Source organism: Mytilus galloprovincialis, chromosome 2, assembly GCF_965363235.1.
Source record: "Mytilus galloprovincialis chromosome 2, xbMytGall1.hap1.1, whole genome shotgun sequence".
In the NCBI taxonomy this organism is placed as follows: domain Eukaryota; kingdom Metazoa; phylum Mollusca; class Bivalvia; order Mytilida; family Mytilidae; genus Mytilus; species Mytilus galloprovincialis.
Genome location: NC_134839.1, coordinates 67,815,165 through 67,833,600, shown reverse-complemented (window position 1 = coordinate 67,833,600; position 18,436 = coordinate 67,815,165). Strand labels below are relative to the sequence as shown.

The 18,436-nt window shown below is 33.0% G+C and overlaps 1 protein-coding gene across 3 annotated transcripts in view; it reads right to left on the bottom strand.

Moving 5' to 3' along the window:
• Window positions 1-14,740: 14,740 nt before the first annotated feature.
• LOC143064197 (uncharacterized) overlaps window positions 14,741-18,436 on the bottom strand; it is a 30,601-nt gene continuing 26,905 nt past the window's right edge. For 2 of the 3 annotated variants that reach the window (XM_076236849.1, XM_076236850.1), the window contains 3 exons: window positions 17,748-17,869; window positions 16,947-17,080; window positions 14,741-14,986 (listed from right to left, as the gene is read on the bottom strand). In XM_076236849.1, coding sequence (XP_076092964.1) covers window positions 14,910-14,986; window positions 16,947-17,080; window positions 17,748-17,869 — 333 coding nt within the window. In that variant the 3' untranslated portion in view covers window positions 14,741-14,909. Of the gene's footprint in view, window positions 14,987-15,864; window positions 16,002-16,946; window positions 17,081-17,747; window positions 17,870-18,436 lie in introns of all 3 variants that reach the window. The other variant, XM_076236851.1, reaches the window with a different exon arrangement.

Here is an 18,436-nt window from a genome sequence, read left to right as displayed (position 1 = left end):
CTTTCTGTGATGGTTGTAATTGTATTGAATGGATACTCTGATCAATCCAATGTGAGTTATAATAGTTACATACAACTTGCCGTTCTACAATATGACTTTTATTACTGCATTTCAAACAAGCATAATAGTATGGACATAGTAATCGCGTGCACATAGGATTTTAATTTAATGCATTACATTAGAGATATTTAGGACTCGGTCTTAATCACAGGTCATGTTGGCTGAATGTATACCATAAATCTAGACAAGTCCAGTACAGTAAGGAAGCCTGAGTTACAGGAAAGAAGTCATGGTAAGAAAATGAGTGATGGTAGGGAAAATGAGTGACTTGTTCTATGTTTGTTCGGCCCTTGACCATCATTGTGGTCTATGATAGTGATTGTAAGGTTTTTGCTATCAGCTTGGGCTTAAATGAAAAACAGCGAATGAGTAACTCATTTTTCTACCATCACTTGTTTCCCGTAACTTCCGTACTGGACTCTTACAGTTTTTAGAAATTTGTTCCTCCTCCCAAACATCTATATTGAAAAATTTTACAAGCTTATTGATAATTTACATTATTATCAAGATCATTATTTCAGCTTCACTAACATATGTCAAGATAAGATTCATTTTACATCTAACTGATGAAGGATACTAGTTTTCATTTGTTCATTATTTCATTTTTTTCTGGTGATGGTGTACCCTTTAGACTTGTTAAATACAAGTTAAAAGTGAAACAACGTTCAAATTTATGCGTTGGATGAAAACGTTATTTTTGTACGAGTGCATGAAAAACATAATTTCTTGGAAGAGGGGTCTAAATACAGCACAGTATATACATATAATTCATCTTTCACATGACATGAATCAATGTTCTAAGACATCAGTGTTCAAAACAATAAACGCATAACAAATATAAAAGCTGCCAACGACATTCACTACATTACAGGCTCCTAACTTAGGACAGGCACATACAGACTATGGCCGATTCAAACACCTTTGAGAATGGGGGAACAGTAAAAAAGTAATGAATGAAATCAGTGTTGAAAAGATTTTACTCTTCAGATGGATACAAAGAACAAACAAAAGTAACAAAGGTAAAAGTTATAACAAAAAAATATTTGTTTCATCTATTTGGCGGCAGATATTTTGACCCATGTAGATATGCCCTTGACGGTGTCAATGTATACTTTTTCGGTTGCAGTTAACTATTTTCAACATCACCACTCGAGCATTCGTTTGTAAAAAAATAAAATCACAAAAATACTGAACTCCGAGGAGTTTCTGGTTTTACCGTCAATTTAACACACTTCGATTTATCAACCACCTAGTGATGATAATGAATTAAGCAACTTAGATAATTATCTTGAAGTTTGTACCCGATATAGTATCTTATATACTTTTTAAGCGATATGAATAACTCTTGATTTGTAGCCAGATAAGCCGTACTCGTTGGAACTAATCCTAAGGAACAAGTCAACCGCTTATCATACACAGTTAATAATATTGTTAACCGATAAGCTGATATGGCCCGTCATTATTACGAGATGTGTTTTAATTTGCCAACAGATGTATCCTTCAAATGGAGTTGACAAAATTTAGCATAAATGTTTTCAATGCCAACAAAAAACAATAAGCGCCATAATGTTGCATTTAGTTAAATGTTTGTATTAACATGTATTAAATACAATATAATCATAATAAGCTCAATTTGCTACAAGTTTTTGAGTCAACATAATGTCATGAAACCTCATTTTGACTGATCCGTTTAGCCCTTTGCCGGCAATACCGACCTTTGCATACGGATCATTTCCTATTTTCATTTCAACGTATCTTCCACATGGACCAATATAGTTCATCAGTTCTTCTTGTGTCTCTGTATCTGTAACTTGAATGAGACAATCGTGCTTGTAAGACCAACGCGGTAGGAAATGGAGGGATAACCATTCCTTTTTGTAAGGCAATGGCGCCTTCCATATTTTCCTCCAGGAATAGGAACCAGTAGGAGAATCACATAATTCAAAATTATTTTTAGACCTTCTCTTACAGGAGACCAGAGATGAATATTCCGGTTATATAAAGCTTCTTGTGTCATAGCTCAGAATGAGTAAGACCTGATCACCTTATCTTTGAGAATCATTGGGGGCCTTCCTCCATTGTAATAAATCAAATCGCCTCTCCCCATAAAAATGCCTACGTAACAGGGTCCAAATTTTGAACAATAGGAAATGAACTGTTCTGTTGTCAGATAGTGTGTTGTAGATCAATCATTGGTTACTTCCACTGGCAAATTTAATCACGGACGCTCCACCTCTTGCTGCATTTTCTGGTATCTCGTAAAAGTCCTTCATATTCATAATCACATGCAGTTCCTCCTCGGAATAATCTGTATTCTTTTGTTGACGTAAATATTTGGAACATTCAGGTGGAGAACAGTAAACTTTTCCATTGGTCCAATATCACCGGTACGACAAGGAGTAATTTCCACCCTAGTGGTCTAAAGTGGAGTTTTGCTAAAATTAAAATAGATTTAAATAAGCATTCAGGATGAACATCTTCAAAATTTAAAAACATATTCAGCATGGATAATATATCACATTACGTATACACTAGGTGCATTAGTAAACTCTCACTCCATATACCGTGTTATTTTTATTTGACGTGGGGTGCTAATTTTCGAGGATTTCATTGGTTTTGTGGTAAAGAACAAATTCACATATTCAACAAACAACAACTTTTCAACAGGCCTGTATTTTCTACATTGGCATAACAACGGAATTAAACTTTCACTTATATGTTTTTCCCTTAATCAAAGCGACCCAAGAAAATAAATGAATCCACAGTTTGTTGTGCAACTCTGTTTTTACTTAAAAAGCACCCATTCGATATAAGATAGGAAAAATCTATAGGTTAAAATGTCAAAAATAGGGGTACAGCAGTCAACATTGTGTTATAATCTTGTTCACTATAAAAAAAAATTATGTAACAAAGAAGCACAAAAAGGCATATGTGTCAATACCCCAAATGCGTCTCAAAATGAGAAGCTCAGAAGTTGTGGGTAAACAAAAAATCTCTGTGTCGTGATTTTTGACATGTTTCTATTGTTAACAAGTGACTGAGCTTTACCACGTGTGTTGTTTTGGAACGAAGGGGAACATATTATAAATGTATAAAACTTTGGAGCTATTCAATGTTTTCATAGTATCAAATTGTCAAAGAACTTATTGTGTTAAAAAAGGGATCATTCATTGCTTATCTATTATACGATTTTCAGTACTGAGACCGAATCCTTACCCTGACATGCACATGGTTAGGTTAACATTAACCTTGACGTAGAATCGCGTGTTTGACGTACATTATTTGATCAGCATGAAAGCGTCACATAGGTTTACATAAATAATTTTGTCGTTCAAAGTATGAACAGAATATAGTCTATACATAGTTCTTTTAGGCATATCCTCTGTAGAAACTAAATTTCAAGTTTCACTTGTCCTTCTTGTCGCTTGTAGTCATGTCATTGTAAATCTGTGCATAAAATTCAGATGTACTATTTTAACAGAAGAACTGAACATAAAACAATACAAGCAATAAGGTAAAAGTTTAACTTTATATTACATTCCCTCGAAGAGTTCAGTGATCATATATTTAACCAGATGGTAAAAATATGAATATTACTGTATTATAATCTTTAAGCAACAAGGTTCCGGTGCAAATTGTAGCAATGGTGCATTCTGTAGCCAAGCACGAAATACAATGCCATGTAAATCAGGACATTATTATGTAACATAACCTTAAAGGAGGGCCGAAAGATACCAGAGGGACAATCAATCTCATAAACCGAAGGTAAACTGACATCGCCATGGCTTAAAACGAAAAAGAATATACAAACAAAAAACATAACATAGAAAAACTCAAGACTAAGCAACACAAACCTCTTTATTTCAAATAGATTTTTATGTATATTAACGCATCATAGATAACAGGATTAAAATTATGTACGACATTACCGCGTTTCGTCTCTAAAAGACTTATCAGTAACGCTCGAATAAAAAAAAAGTAAAACATGTCAATAAAAGTACGAGGTTGTAAATCATTAATGACCCAACATTCCCAAATGGCTTTGCCAAATACTGCTACCGTTATCTATTTCTGGTTTAGATTTTTAATAAGTATTTCGATAAATTTCGAATGTTTTGTAATCAGCTGATTTATAATTATTCAAAAACGGCATCGAACAGTGGTTGTAAGTTAACTCATCATAGATACCATATTAAAATTGTGCATGCAAGACGTGCGTTTAGTCTTTAAATACACTTCAGTAACGCTCGATCAAAAAAGATAAAAAGTCCAAATAAAGTACTAAGTTGAAGAGCATTAAAAACCCATGATGGAAGATTTATTTTTAAAATTATAAACAATCAAAGCAATTATAAACAATACCGTTCCAAACAATATACGCAAAATAAAGTAGTTAGGGGCCTGCTAACATGCGAGCATGAAAACATATCATAAACAAGTAATCCTGTGTTAGGATGCTAACACAAAAGTCACCAAAACGGCCCCCAAATCATTGTTCTGCGTTTTCTATGTTTCATTCTATTAAAAGCATTTTGCATTTTTGTCATTTTTTGCAGTTGTCATGGTTACAGCTGCCATTTTGGAAATTCCAATGTGAAAAATCATGTCTCCATATATTAGGCAACATTAGTTTTAAGTTTCATTAATTTCTAAGCATTTTTAAGTTTTTCAAATTTTTGCGGTTTCCATGGTAACGGCGGCCATTTTGGAAATTCCAATTTCAAAAGTCAGGTCTAGATAAGCTAGGCAACATTTGTTTTAAGTTTCATTAAATTTGAAGCATTTTGAAGTTTTTCATATTTTGATGTTTCCATGGTAATGGTGGCCATTTTGGAAATTCCAACTTCAAAAGTCAGGTCTAAATAAGCTAGGCAACATTTGTTATAAGTTTTATTAATTGAAGCATTTGGAAGTTTTTCATATTTTTGATGTTTCCATGGTAACGGCGGCCATTTTGAAAATTCCAAAGTCAAACTGCTGCTGCAAATTGTTCTCTCCACAATCATATACCATCATATACCATTTAATGGCTCTAGAATAAATTTAACATGGATGTTCTGGAATGTTCCATGAAAATTCACCCTCGTAAAATTATGCCAAGGAGACCCCCTACTGAAATAAAAAAAGTTTCATGTTGAAGCAGACATGTGTCTCTTAATATTCATATAAAGAATTCAACTAGTTACAGCTACAAAATACACAAAACTTATGGCAAGGAACCAAGACATGATAGTTGTAAACTGTGGTTGGTCTTAACCGATTTTTATAGTGAGCGAATGGTCACTGCACGTGGTAAATTTTAGGTAATATATGCCATTGGCATTGTAACGAAAAGATCTTTTGGTTAAATCTTAATTAAACTCATTTTACTATTATTTTTATTTTTCCTATAATTTCAAAATTCGAATAATAGAAAAATAACCTTGATACAGTACAAAGTAAAAAGAACGTACACAATTTTAAGATATTCAAATTGCAAGTAATTTGATGGTACTCTATAATTTATTGATATTATAGTGTTTTGTGGACATGCCTTCCACTGGCTTCTTTCATCTTTGATTTCAAAATTCCATTCAAAGCAGACCAGTTTAGAGGATACATTACGCTATGAGTGCCCTTTGATCCAAACTAACAAATGTGTGATCAGTAAATCTCTTTCAGTATGATTAATAAAGAAATTTAAGGGTCAGCATAATGCCATCTGTAAATGAAAGGATACCTTAAACATAAAAAAGTCAAATAAACAAAAATACCGAACTCCGAGGAAAATTTAAAACAGAAATTCCCGAACTAAATTGCAAAAAGATACCAGGATATTTTGTGTATGTACATCCAAAATCATTCTCAAAGTATCCTCTAACAGACTAGATCAACGAATATCAATATATATATTTCTTTGCAGACATAAGGATTTCTCAATAGAACAACATTAACTATAATTGTAATTAACTTTATATTAGAAGTATATGTTCAAATATAAAACAAGCTCGTGTCAAATAAAAAAAAACCGTATGTACATGAATATATGTGACCATGCATGTAAGGTCAAATCTATGTATGCTAATGAATATTAAATAAGGACAACAGTACTTTGCCGCTGTTAAAACTCATAAATCGATTGAGAGAAAGAAATAAAACCCAAATTTAAATAATTCTCTGTTTATTTACATTGTATATTTGGTATAATTATATTTGGTACCAAATATTATATATAATTTAACAGAGAATTATTTTAATTGGGGGTTTTAATCAATACTCCTGGTACAGGTATTTTCTTATGTGAAAAATGGTGGATTAAATCTGGTTTTATAGCTAGCAAAACCTCTCACTTGTATGATATAGTCGCATAAAAATACGCGTCTGGCGTATCAAATTATAAGCCTTAGATAACTAATTACCGATGTTCAGAAAATTTAAAATCAATACTTTTGATTTGAACAAACAGGGAAAATTTATCTTTTCATAAAAATCTTATACTTCATGCTTTAAGATGCTTTTGTGCTTTTTGTAAATGATTAAATGAGATTGTATCCCAGTGATGACTGCTGTACCCATATTTTGACTAGTTTACCTATTATGTCTGTAACGCATCGTTGTAAATATAACGGAATGTCATGCGACTTTCATACAAGTGAGAGGTTTAGCGCTATAAAACCAGGTTCAATCCACCATTTTCTACATTTGAAAATGCCTGTATCAAGTCAGGAGTATGGCAGTTAAGTATTTAATACCTTGCCACGCAACTACACATTTTACACATACCCCTTTCCCACGCGATTACACATTTTTACACATACCCCTTTGCCCCGCAATTACACATTTCTACACATCACAGTAAAATCGGTATTACTCTAATTTAAAGGCGAAAATAATGAAATTGTAAAAAGAAACGAGTTGCTGAAAACTTCCCCTTTGTTTTTAATAAAATTTTATGATCGAAAAACGTTCAGTGTACGATATTTTTGGAGCAGACGACAGCTGTAGCAGATATTTCGGAAACAAAATGTCCGCCGTTTTTCACTGACGCTGACATGTCTGAGCAAAACAGCTTATACTCTGATGAGGGCAGTGACGACAATGAATTATCAAGTGGGGATGAATGGCTGGAGAATTATAATGCTGAAGTCGATCATGGTTCCCCTGACAATACACCCGTGGTATCAGATGAAGAGGCCAATGACGAGGACGATGCAGCTCCCGAAAATGCAGAACTTGTTTGGAGAGAAACATACGAAGAACTTGACATAGACCCCTTTATTCAGATCACTGGTCCATCACACAATCTGAACCCTAATGCCAGTGAGCTTGAGTATTTCAAGCTTTTCTTCGACGATAATATGCTTGAGAAAATTGTGAGCCAAACAAATCAATATGCAGCTCAAAATGGCCCCGACCCACTCTGGAGTGATACCACCCGGGATGAGATTTCGGCTTTTATAGGTGCTTTTTTCATAAGTTAATATTATTCAAAATAATTAAAACTATATTCCACACCTTTCAGAGTTAAAATTTACCAGAAAATCCTGTTTGCCAGATATATATCTGGTTAAATATTTGCACATACTATGTACATAAAAACACAGGCAAAAATTCCAAATTCACTTCAATTTGCCATCATAAACCTTTGCAAAGTTGAATAGACTTACCATAATTAAAGAAGAATATATACATTCCAAAGATAATAAACTAGCGAAATATAAAAATCATTTACATGCGGTTTTTAATGCAATTACACTAAAACAACGTCAACATGTACACGTTAGAAAAACAAAACAAAAATGTCAAGGACGTAAAATGACGTCAAAAAAATGTGTGTCACATGACGGGCACCTGTCAATACCAAAACAAAATTCCTAAAATAAGAAAGGTCACATAGTGGAGGGGGAGGACAGGGGTAAGGGAGACAGGGAGAAAGGGGGTAGGAGAAAGGGGGTAGGAGAAAGGAGAAAGGGGGTGGGAGAAAGGAGAAAGGGGGTAGGAGAAAGGAGAGGAAGGCTGGGAGAAAGGAGAAAAAGTTAGAGAAAGGAGAAAAAATAAAATATCTCTCCTTTTAAATTTTTTTCTAATATTTCAAGAAAAAAATATCTCAAAAGGAGATGTTTTATTCTAATGGGAGAAAGGAGAACGGGGGTAGTTTATTCGCAAAGGGGTCAGGAATATGACAGTTGTTTTCCATGCGTTTGATGTGTTTGAGCTTTAGACATTGCCATTTGGTGTAGATCTTTCCATTATGAATTTTCCTTGGAGTTCGGTATTTTTTTTACGGTTTTACATTTTACTTTAGTTTTTTAAGCAATGCGAGCTCAGAACATGTGATACTTATGCTGGATTGCTTTACAGCTTATTTCGGTATGTTGATGTACATGGATTGAAATAACAATATAATTGGTACAATGTCATCTTTTAATTTGTTTTTATTTATGTATTGACAATTTACTTTCAGGAAATGTTGGTTAATTTTGATAGTATGTACTTTGGGGGACCCAAAACACAAGTCACTGAAGAGACAAGTTTCCAAAGAAACTGTGTGGCCTGCTTTTGACTGATGCGGGGATGAATGACCATACAAGGGGGAAATAATCAACTGTTATGGATGTAATGTTAAAAACTTTGGTTTTACAAAGCAGGGACAGTATATTCTAGTATAGATTGTCCCTGTACAAAGGTATTCATACATCGTCATACTGTACTGTTCCACTTCCTGGACAGAGGGAAAAGCTAAACATGTGTTTGTAACTATTAAAAAAAATTACGAGCGGAGGAGCTATTCACCACAAAAATATATTTACCCTTTTTCCAAGACAACAACATTAAATTGATTCTTTTTTAAATAAAAAAAACCTTTATGAGCATGCTCAAATTCCCCAAACATCACATTGTCACTGGGCAAACAAAATCTTACCAGATGCCCAAGTTCAAAGAATCGTAGCTCCTGCAAAAAGTTAACAGATTAACATTTTGTGTGGTTATTCACATCTATATATTTTGTCTTCATTGTCACAACAAAGTTTCATGAAATTATGTTGAGGGGTTTCAGAGGAATAGCCCTGTCAAAATGTATCGGAACTTCCTGTCGACCATCTTCGCTAGCCAAGGGTTACGATCCACTCCCGCTCTCTTCACCCTTGGCGGATTGAGATAAAATTTCGGAGACACAGGGTAAGGATTTTTATTGGTTGCAGTCGAAACTCGCTGCATCCAATCAAAAAGCGCCTTTAACATGATCACGTGTAAATGTAGAAAGTGTTTGTAAACAATTGCCACGTGTTTATTGTGCAACAAGTCTTTACATCCCTAAACATACGACTATATTTAGTGACAACTTGAATGTTTTTAATCAACTTATAGAAGTTCCTGTGTATGTTTCATGCACAAATGCATGAATGTTGGCGTATATTTTCGTTTCCGGCTTTATCAAGTGTGTAGAATCTAGACACTACCGTGATTTTACCTCCAAATTGAAGAGTTCAAGTGCTACCATTGGTCAAGAATAATGTATTCGGAATGGGCGTGACTTAAATCTTCCGACAGATGGCGCAACATTGTTTTCACAGATGTTGGCTCAATCCGCCAAGGGTGAAGAGAGCGGGAGTGGATCGTAACCCTTGGCTAGCGAAGATGCCTGTCGACTTGCACATCTTAGTATCTTCAACATTTTATCAAATTCTGTATTTTTATTTCAGAAATTAATTGAAAAGTAACTTTTCATTTTGGGATGCTGCAATATGCCCATAGACATGAAATACAATTTATATGTCTCTGAGATAAAACTGAATTTTGAGATCTTGGTGCATGACATAACTTTATATATTTGATACTGTCTGTGACCTTGAACTTGCAGACATATCTTCAAACATTTATTTGTGATATACTTTTTGGTGTTGTGCAACAATAATACCTAATATCATTAATATTTTTCAAGGGATCCAAAAACTGTTAACAAGACTTCACTGGCAAAAACATATATAGTGAATCCTTTCTATCCTCACGGAATTTCATTGCATGAGGTATAACACTGACATCAACTGAATTGCAAACTGACACTTTAGTAAAGGAATAGTAAAAGGTCACTTCATGTTTCTTACTGTTTCTCAACAAGGTATTTCTGTAAGCTAAATGTAAAGAGGTAATCTATAATTCGATTTTATTTATTATAAGCGTTGCAACAAGTAAATAACTATCATTTGCTGGCGTCAATGTGTTCTATGCTGCACCCTTTGAAAATGTTCAATCTTGAACACTAATTATACCCTTTAGTTAGTTTCTGATGTACTTGTTTACCGTTGGTGATAATCTGTTGATCACAAATTTTAACCAAGAAAATTATCACAGATCATTGATTTAAATTAAGATACCAGTTCACAACAGTTTAGAGTCAAAACCAATAAATAATGCACAGGATATTCTGTATGTATCAAATGGCTATAAAGAATTTGATTGGTTAAAACGTCACTGTTTTCTTTGTAATAAGAAACATGTAATAAATCACCTTTTTGTGGGTAGAATATTTTAACATCAAGACTCGTCTCAATAACCTGTTGTTAGAACTCTGATAATCAGGATAATTCAGCCAAAAACAAAAAGCAGGTAAAAACTGACCGACTGTTATGGGATGGTGTTATAATCGTCGCAATGCATCCCCACCACATTATATGATTGAAACTATCTAAGTATTGAGTTCATTATAACATATCATTCGATCAATATAAGTATAAAACATGGACTTCCAATTTAGTGTTCTTTTTATGGAATACAGCTACTCCCTAGATGCATCGATACACATACCTAACTTCATTTACCCCAAAGAGTGACTTGGAAAAAATATGTGTCAGAATAACAACGTTTAATCTGATGTCTCATGCACAGTAAGAGTCACACTCTCTGCAAGTTTAGACCCCTTTCAACAACTCTTTGGGGCAAAATTTGTCCCTTATCCACTTAACTCACATTTTCAAGAGGCAGTCAAAATTTCCCCCAACCTTGAAAAAATTAAGAAACAAAAAAAGTAGTTCTGAGTGAATTACAATAGGCTACTAAGTTAATAGTATTTGATTTTCAGTTCTTTATAATATATGTCTTATATTTTATAAGTCTATGTGAGAATTAAATTATTGGTAAGTTAATTGTTTTTATGGGAATGCCTGGCTGCTATACTTGTGTCCTTGTATGCAGCTATATGATTGAAGATGACTAACTATCTGAATTCTGAAACCTAGGCATGTGACACTCTTTTTTACATTTGAAACTGTTTGTGACATTGTACTTGCAGATACATTAAAACATTTATTCTAGACACACTTTTTGGTGTTTTACAACAATAATACCAATTATCATTAATATGCTTGAATGGATTAAAACAAGAATGTGTCCAAAGTACACGGATGCCCCACTCGTACTATCATTTTCCATGTTCAATGGACCATGAAATTGGATAAAAAATATAATTAGGCATTAAAATTAGAAAGATAATGTCATAGGAAACATGTGTACTAAGTTTCAAGTTGATTGGACTTCAACTTCATCAAAAACTACCTTGACCAAAAACTTTAACCTGAAAAACTTTAACCTGAAACATGCACTTTCATTTTCTATGTTTAGTGGACCGTGAAATTGGGGTCAAAAGTTTAATGTGGCTTTAAAATTAGAAAGATCATATCATAAGGAACATGTTTACTAAGTTTCAAGTTGATTGGACTTCAACTTCATCAAAAACTACCTTGACCAAAAACTTTAACCTGAAAAACTTTAACCTGAAACATGCACTTTCATTTTCTATGTTCAGTGGACCGTGAAATTGGGGTCAAAAGTTTAATTTGGCTTTAAAATTAGAAAGATCATAGCATAAGGGACATGTGTACTAAGTTTCAAGTTGATTGGACTTCAACTTCATCAAAAACTACCTTGACCAAAAACTTTAACCTGAAAAACTTTAACCTGAAACATGCACTTTCATTTTCTATGTTCAGTGGACCGTGAAATTTGGGTCAAAAGTTTAATTTGGCTTTAAAATTAGAAAGATCATATCATAAGGAACATATGTACTAAGTTTCAAGTTGATTGGACTTCAGCTTCATCAAAAACTACCTTGACCAAAAACTTTAACCTGAAGCGGGACAGACGGACGGACGGACAGACGGACGAACGAACGGACGCACAGACCAGAAAACATAATGCCCCTCTACTATCGTAGGTGGGGCATAAAAATTCTAGTAGACTTTACTGGTATAGACAAACATTGTGATTCTTGTATATTCCCATAGCATTTTAAAGCAGAGGTTATAACAAGGACACTTTAGCGCATGAACTTAATTGCAAAAGGACACATTTGCCATGTGATTAGGGACTTTCCGATGTGATTTTCCTCTATTTTTGTGATTTTACTTTTTATATACATGTACTGGTAAATGAATAGTAAAAAGGCACTTTATGTTTCCTTTTGCTGTTTCTAAGCGGTCTATTTCTGTAGGCTAAGAAATGAATCTATAGTTCATTTCTATACAAGGTAATACCTGCCATCTATGGGCATCAATGTGTTCTATGCTGCCAAAAAAGATAGATGGTAGGTAAACAGTTACCTACTTTTATGTGAGGCTGCAATAATCCTTACATTGCATCCCTGCCACATTATATGATTTAAGATATCTGACAATTGATTTCAATATAGCGTACAGTTTATTATGACCAGTAAAGAAAACACTGAATACCAATATTATCCCTAATCCAATTTGCCCTCATTTTCGAGTGGTAGTCCTAATTTCCAGCATGAATATGTTGGTTAGTTTTTAATGGCTTTGAACTAGCTTTCAGTTACTGCCAGTACTCTCAGATCTGAACTTAGTGTCTTTTTGTTGCTGGGATATACAAGTACCCTGCCACGTCCACTTGTATTTGTACTTTTATCCATCTGATGAGTTAAGCATTTTTCAACTGATTTTTATAGTTCGGTCTTGTGTTGTACTGTTACACCACTGTCCCAGGTTAGGGGAGGATGGATACCACTAACATGATTAACCAGCGTTCAGTATGTATATTCGCTTGTTTATGTGTTACATATTTGTTTTTCATTATTTTTATGCCCAACCTACGATAGTAGAGGGGCATTATATTTTCTGGTCTGTGCCTCCGTTCGTTCGTCCGTCTGTCTGTGCATCCGTCTGTGCGTCCGTCTGTGCGTCCGTTCGCTTCAGGTTAAAGTTTTTGGTCAAGGTAGTTTTTGAAGAAGTTGAAGTCCAATCAACTTGAAACTTAGTACACATGTTCCCCATGATATGATCTTTCTAATTTTAATGCCAAATTATAGTTTTGACCCCAATTTCGTGGTCCACTGAACATAGAAAATGATAGTGCAAAGTTCAGGTTAAAGTTTTTGGTCAAGGTAGTTTTTGATGAAGTTAAAGTTACATCAACTTGAAACTTAGTACACATGTTCCCTATTATATGATTTTTCTAATTTTAATTTCAAATTAAAGGTTTAACCCCAATTTTCACCGTCCACTGAACATAGAAAATGATAGTGCGAGTGGTGCATCCGTGTACTATGGACACATTCTTGTTTTGTACATAAATTAGGCCATTAATTTTTCTCCTTTGAATTGCCTTGCATTGTCATTTCAGGGCCTTTTATAGCTGACTATGCAGTGAGCTTTGCTTGTTGTTGAAGGCTGTACGGTGACTTATAGTTGTTAATTTCTGTGTCATTTGGTCTCTTGTGGAGAGTTGTCTCATTGGCAATGATACCACAGGGACTAAACTTAACTGTTTTTGTCCAAGGGCCAGCTGGGCCCCTAAGATATTTTTTTCAGGGGCCCAGTTGAAATTTTAGGAGCCCAACCAATCTTTATACAAAAAGACTAAATGAAAATAAAACTGAAAATAACTTTTTATATGCTTACTAACAGTGTTCCAGCTTGAATCTCAGGGCAGAAGGGTGCTAGTGCTCCTAAGTAAGGAGTTTTATAAATAAAACAGGTGAGATGGGAGAGGATTATATGGCTGGTTTTTTTTTTTAAATAAATACTATTTCAATCCAAGCCATCCTCTAATAGTGTTGATCAAAATATATTTTGCAATAAGTTTAAATTGAAGATTGGATATTAAACTTAATATTGGGATATTTATTTACGAGACTTTGCGTTTCGTTTTTACATTAAGTATTTTTTGTAAATAGCGATTCAGGGACAAGTTACCGTCTAATACAGGCTTGTAATGACTCCCAGGACAATTAGAAAACATCCCTTTCGCGACTGGGTTTATGTTATTAGAGAGAACCTACTGGTTTTCGGAAATATTTTATATTACTATATCGCTTTGAAAAGACAAAACAGGTTTCCTTTTGGGAACAGTCTTTGTTAATATCGCGGGGGAAAGGATACAAATGGGATTTACTTCAAATTTTTAACAGTTGCCAGCTGGGCGATCAGGATGACTAAATATATTCGCCCAGCCGAAAATCTGGTCGCCATGGGCGACTGAGCGAGCGTTAAGTTTAGTCCCTGTACCACACCTTCCTTTTTTTATATGTATGTAATATTTGCCACAGGATGTTAAGCAAGTAACAATCAATCAATCTAGAACCATTTAAAAACTTCCTGCAGATATAGCAATGAAAAACAGGACTGAAGATTTGGTGATACTAAAGGATAGGAAAAATCTAAAAAGAACATAAAATATAAAAATTCAAAAAAATCATAAACCTATACTGAACTTAAGATTATTTCATTAAAAAATATACAAGAATTGTTAGGTTTGATAAGAATATATTGTAGACCTGCTAAACTTGTTAAAAATAATCTTAAACAACAAGTCAATAGTATGAAGAGAGAGAGACACAATGCCTTCAAAAGCTAACATCACAAATCTGTACAAGTTCTTAAGGATGTTTCCAGTAAAGCTGTATATCTTGGATGAACATGAGTTCCATCAAATTCTAAAAAAAAAAAGAGAAAAAATATGTATCAAATTACCTATAGGGCTATATCTATTATGAATGAACAAAAAATTCCTAATGATGAATTTTCAGTAGTTTTGTATAGAGTCATAGAATATACCCTATTTGTATTTTGACCACATGTGGAGTAGGATTTTTAATGTGAAAGTTAACAAGATAATAGTTCACAGGAAATCATGCCACCTAACCCAGTCACATTATTCTGACTGCTAGTTGACCAGTCTTTGCTTTAACTCCTAAATCCCATGTGCTTAGCAGGGAAGCAGCAAATACCAATGTGTATGTCTTTGATTATACTTGCCGGGATTCAAACCAACAAACTGCCCATTCTTGAGGTTAGCATGCTACCACACAATAACCAAGGTGGTTAAGAGCACTCAAACCATCCAATTTTAATCATTATTTAAACAATCCTATTCATATTTTAGCATGTTAATCTATTTTAATAAAAATTCATAATATCTAATAAAATTTGTAGATTTAGCTAACAAAGTCCTTACATTTGTATAAAGTAACATTTGTTTATAGTGGAAAATTGTTTTAATGTTAAATAAGCTACAATTAAAAATTGCTTGCTAGTCCCTCTCTGTGATTAATATTAGATAACTCTGGTTCATTTCCCAATCAATCTATCATGAAGGAGATAAATAATTCCGCTTTCATTTATAGTCTTTTTCAAAAATGATGAATGGTTCTTTATATGTAATCATTTTAAACATTTCAAATTTATGAAATTATATTCGTTCATCAATGTCTTTGATACACCAATAAAAAAAACTGAAATATATTGAACTAATATATTTTGTAATTATTCAAAATTAAATCAGAAACATATACTTAATTATAAAATAATGAACCTGTTAAAGGGAGACAATACTCGCATAACTTTTTTTCGAATCGGCATGTAATACAAAGGAATGTCATTCTTGCATACAAATGGCACATCAATGTAATTAATTAACTGTGCATTCGTGCTCCACCTTCAATGAAGATTCTGAATTATAAATATAATCAAAAGTTGTTAATCTACAGGATAGTGAAGACTAATGAAAGCTAACCCACTGTAAAAAATATTTCTTTGAAATTTTTTAAAACTTACTCAGAAAAATGCTCAAGCCACTTGACTTTCATAGCTCATAATTAACGTTTTTACACAATATTTTAATAAAGTAGTTAAAGATTATTTGCTTCTCAAAGTGTAAGGCGCAATACAAATCGTATGCTTGCATCATTTTATCCAAATACAGATTTAATTAAGTCCTGAACATTTCAACATTTTTTTGTTTATTTTTATCAATACCAGTTTGTAAACAAATCACAAGTACATGTTAAGATCCGACTAAACACCTATATCCCGATACCGTCAGGTAAATATGCTACATATTTAATATGAAGTTTTAACAATATGCTCATATTTGCAGTGATATTTAATACTTTATTGAACATAACTGCACCAGCACTTACAAATCACTTCTCTAGGCATACCTTTCCAAAATTAAATCAAATTTCCTTTAGACTGTACAACTATAACATATATGTGATATAATTCTTCTTATAGTTTCCTGCTAATTATTTCCTGGTAGGATATTTTTTTGGTGATGTGGTATGATTGTCAATGAGAAAACTGTCCCTTAAGATCAAAGGATCAAGATGTAAACAATAGAAGTCACTGTACAGCTTTCAATTACGAAAAAAAATTATACTTTATTGTAAATCATAAAGACCCTTGATAATAAAATGTTAAAAGAAATCAAAAGAGAAAAAAAACTGTTTTTTAAGATGATTGATAATGACAATTGATTTCTTAAATTTCATTAAGACCTGGTAGTGACTTGTGGTTGTTTGACATTTTTTTGCTCTGCTGATTTTTTTTTTTATTTTGATTTTTTCCCCCAACATCTGTCCATATCTTTTTTTCTTTTTTTTAGCATATACTCACTATAGCAGTCTTTTAAAACTAAGCTGTTATCTTCATTAGTATATAATAACTCATCCACAAATTGTAGCCACTTTATTGTCGACTCTTTCTTTATTCTTTTTTTAAGTCTTAAATTAAACTGCATTACAAGCGATCTAAAATCAGAGAGAAAGAATATACAGATTTTCCAAGAAGCTCTCTTGAATGATTTTCTTTTAGATCTAAACTATTCATTCAAATACAGATGTAATATAAATATCATGTTACATTTATACCACTTCAAACCCCAAAATTCAGTAAACCTATATTTTTGAAATTTGGGAAAGAGGATTCCAGAAACAAACCAGGAAAAGTAACATGAGTGTCCTGCATGTTAAACCCTTTTGGTCTTGAAGAGAGACATAAATAAGAGGTCTATAAGTACTTAGCAAACAAATCAACCAAATATGGTATATTTCAATTCTATTGTATATCACTTAAATGTATTTATTGTGAGTCTTGCTTGCAAATGTGCAATTACGTTATTGTTTATGTATAACTGTTATCTTCTTGTAGTACCACACCTGTGCCTAATTTTGACTAACATTTCATATTTTCTTATTTGTGAACACTAAAATGTCTCACAAAATGAAACATTCACATTATCAACCTGCAAAAAAACTCTTTCATAAAAACTTTTAAAAACGAATTAAGCTAAAAATAAAAGAAAAAAGGGGGAATACATTGTTAGCAAGCACACACAAAGTTTGTAGCATACACATCATTTGATATTGGAATCTTCGAATGTATTAGAAGATATGATTTGAAAGGCAGGTGAAATACCTTGTGATATCCAATACTGGCATTACAGGGTGTATATAGATGTTCCAATTATATTTCTTGTATAAATCTTTGATAACTTCTATATATATATCTATAACTTTATCAATAGCCTCTTCTATACTCTATAAATATAAAAATTAATATTCAGTGTTAATAACTTTAATTATGTACAACAACAAATGTTTGACAGTTTTAAAAATGCTAAACAAAAAAAGAGCTGTCAATGAAGCACTCAATGTCATTTTTTTAATATTTTACAAACATTCTACATTTAACTGGTAACTCTGAAATTCTTCAGACTTAACAGTACGCTAAGACTTTTCAGAATAAAAAATCTGCATATGGCAACATTTATATATAACATTAGAAATTGTGTGCCATTTTTTTTTCTTCACAATACGGGAGATTATTAATTAAGTGGTCAGAATATGATAATTCAATCAACCAATCAAATCTAGTAAACCTGTAAAAAAGAGCCAGAAATTTTAAGCAAGCATTCCGACGAAGTTTGCAAGCAAGTCAACCAAACTTCTGATAAAGATGCAATTGTATAATACCTCTTAACAAGTATGTCACCTTGACCTTCATATCAAAGATTACAATACCATCTGAAGCATTAGGGAACATTTTGACTTTTGAGCATTTTATTTTTTATTTTTCTTGTTATTTAAGTTTGGATTATTGATACA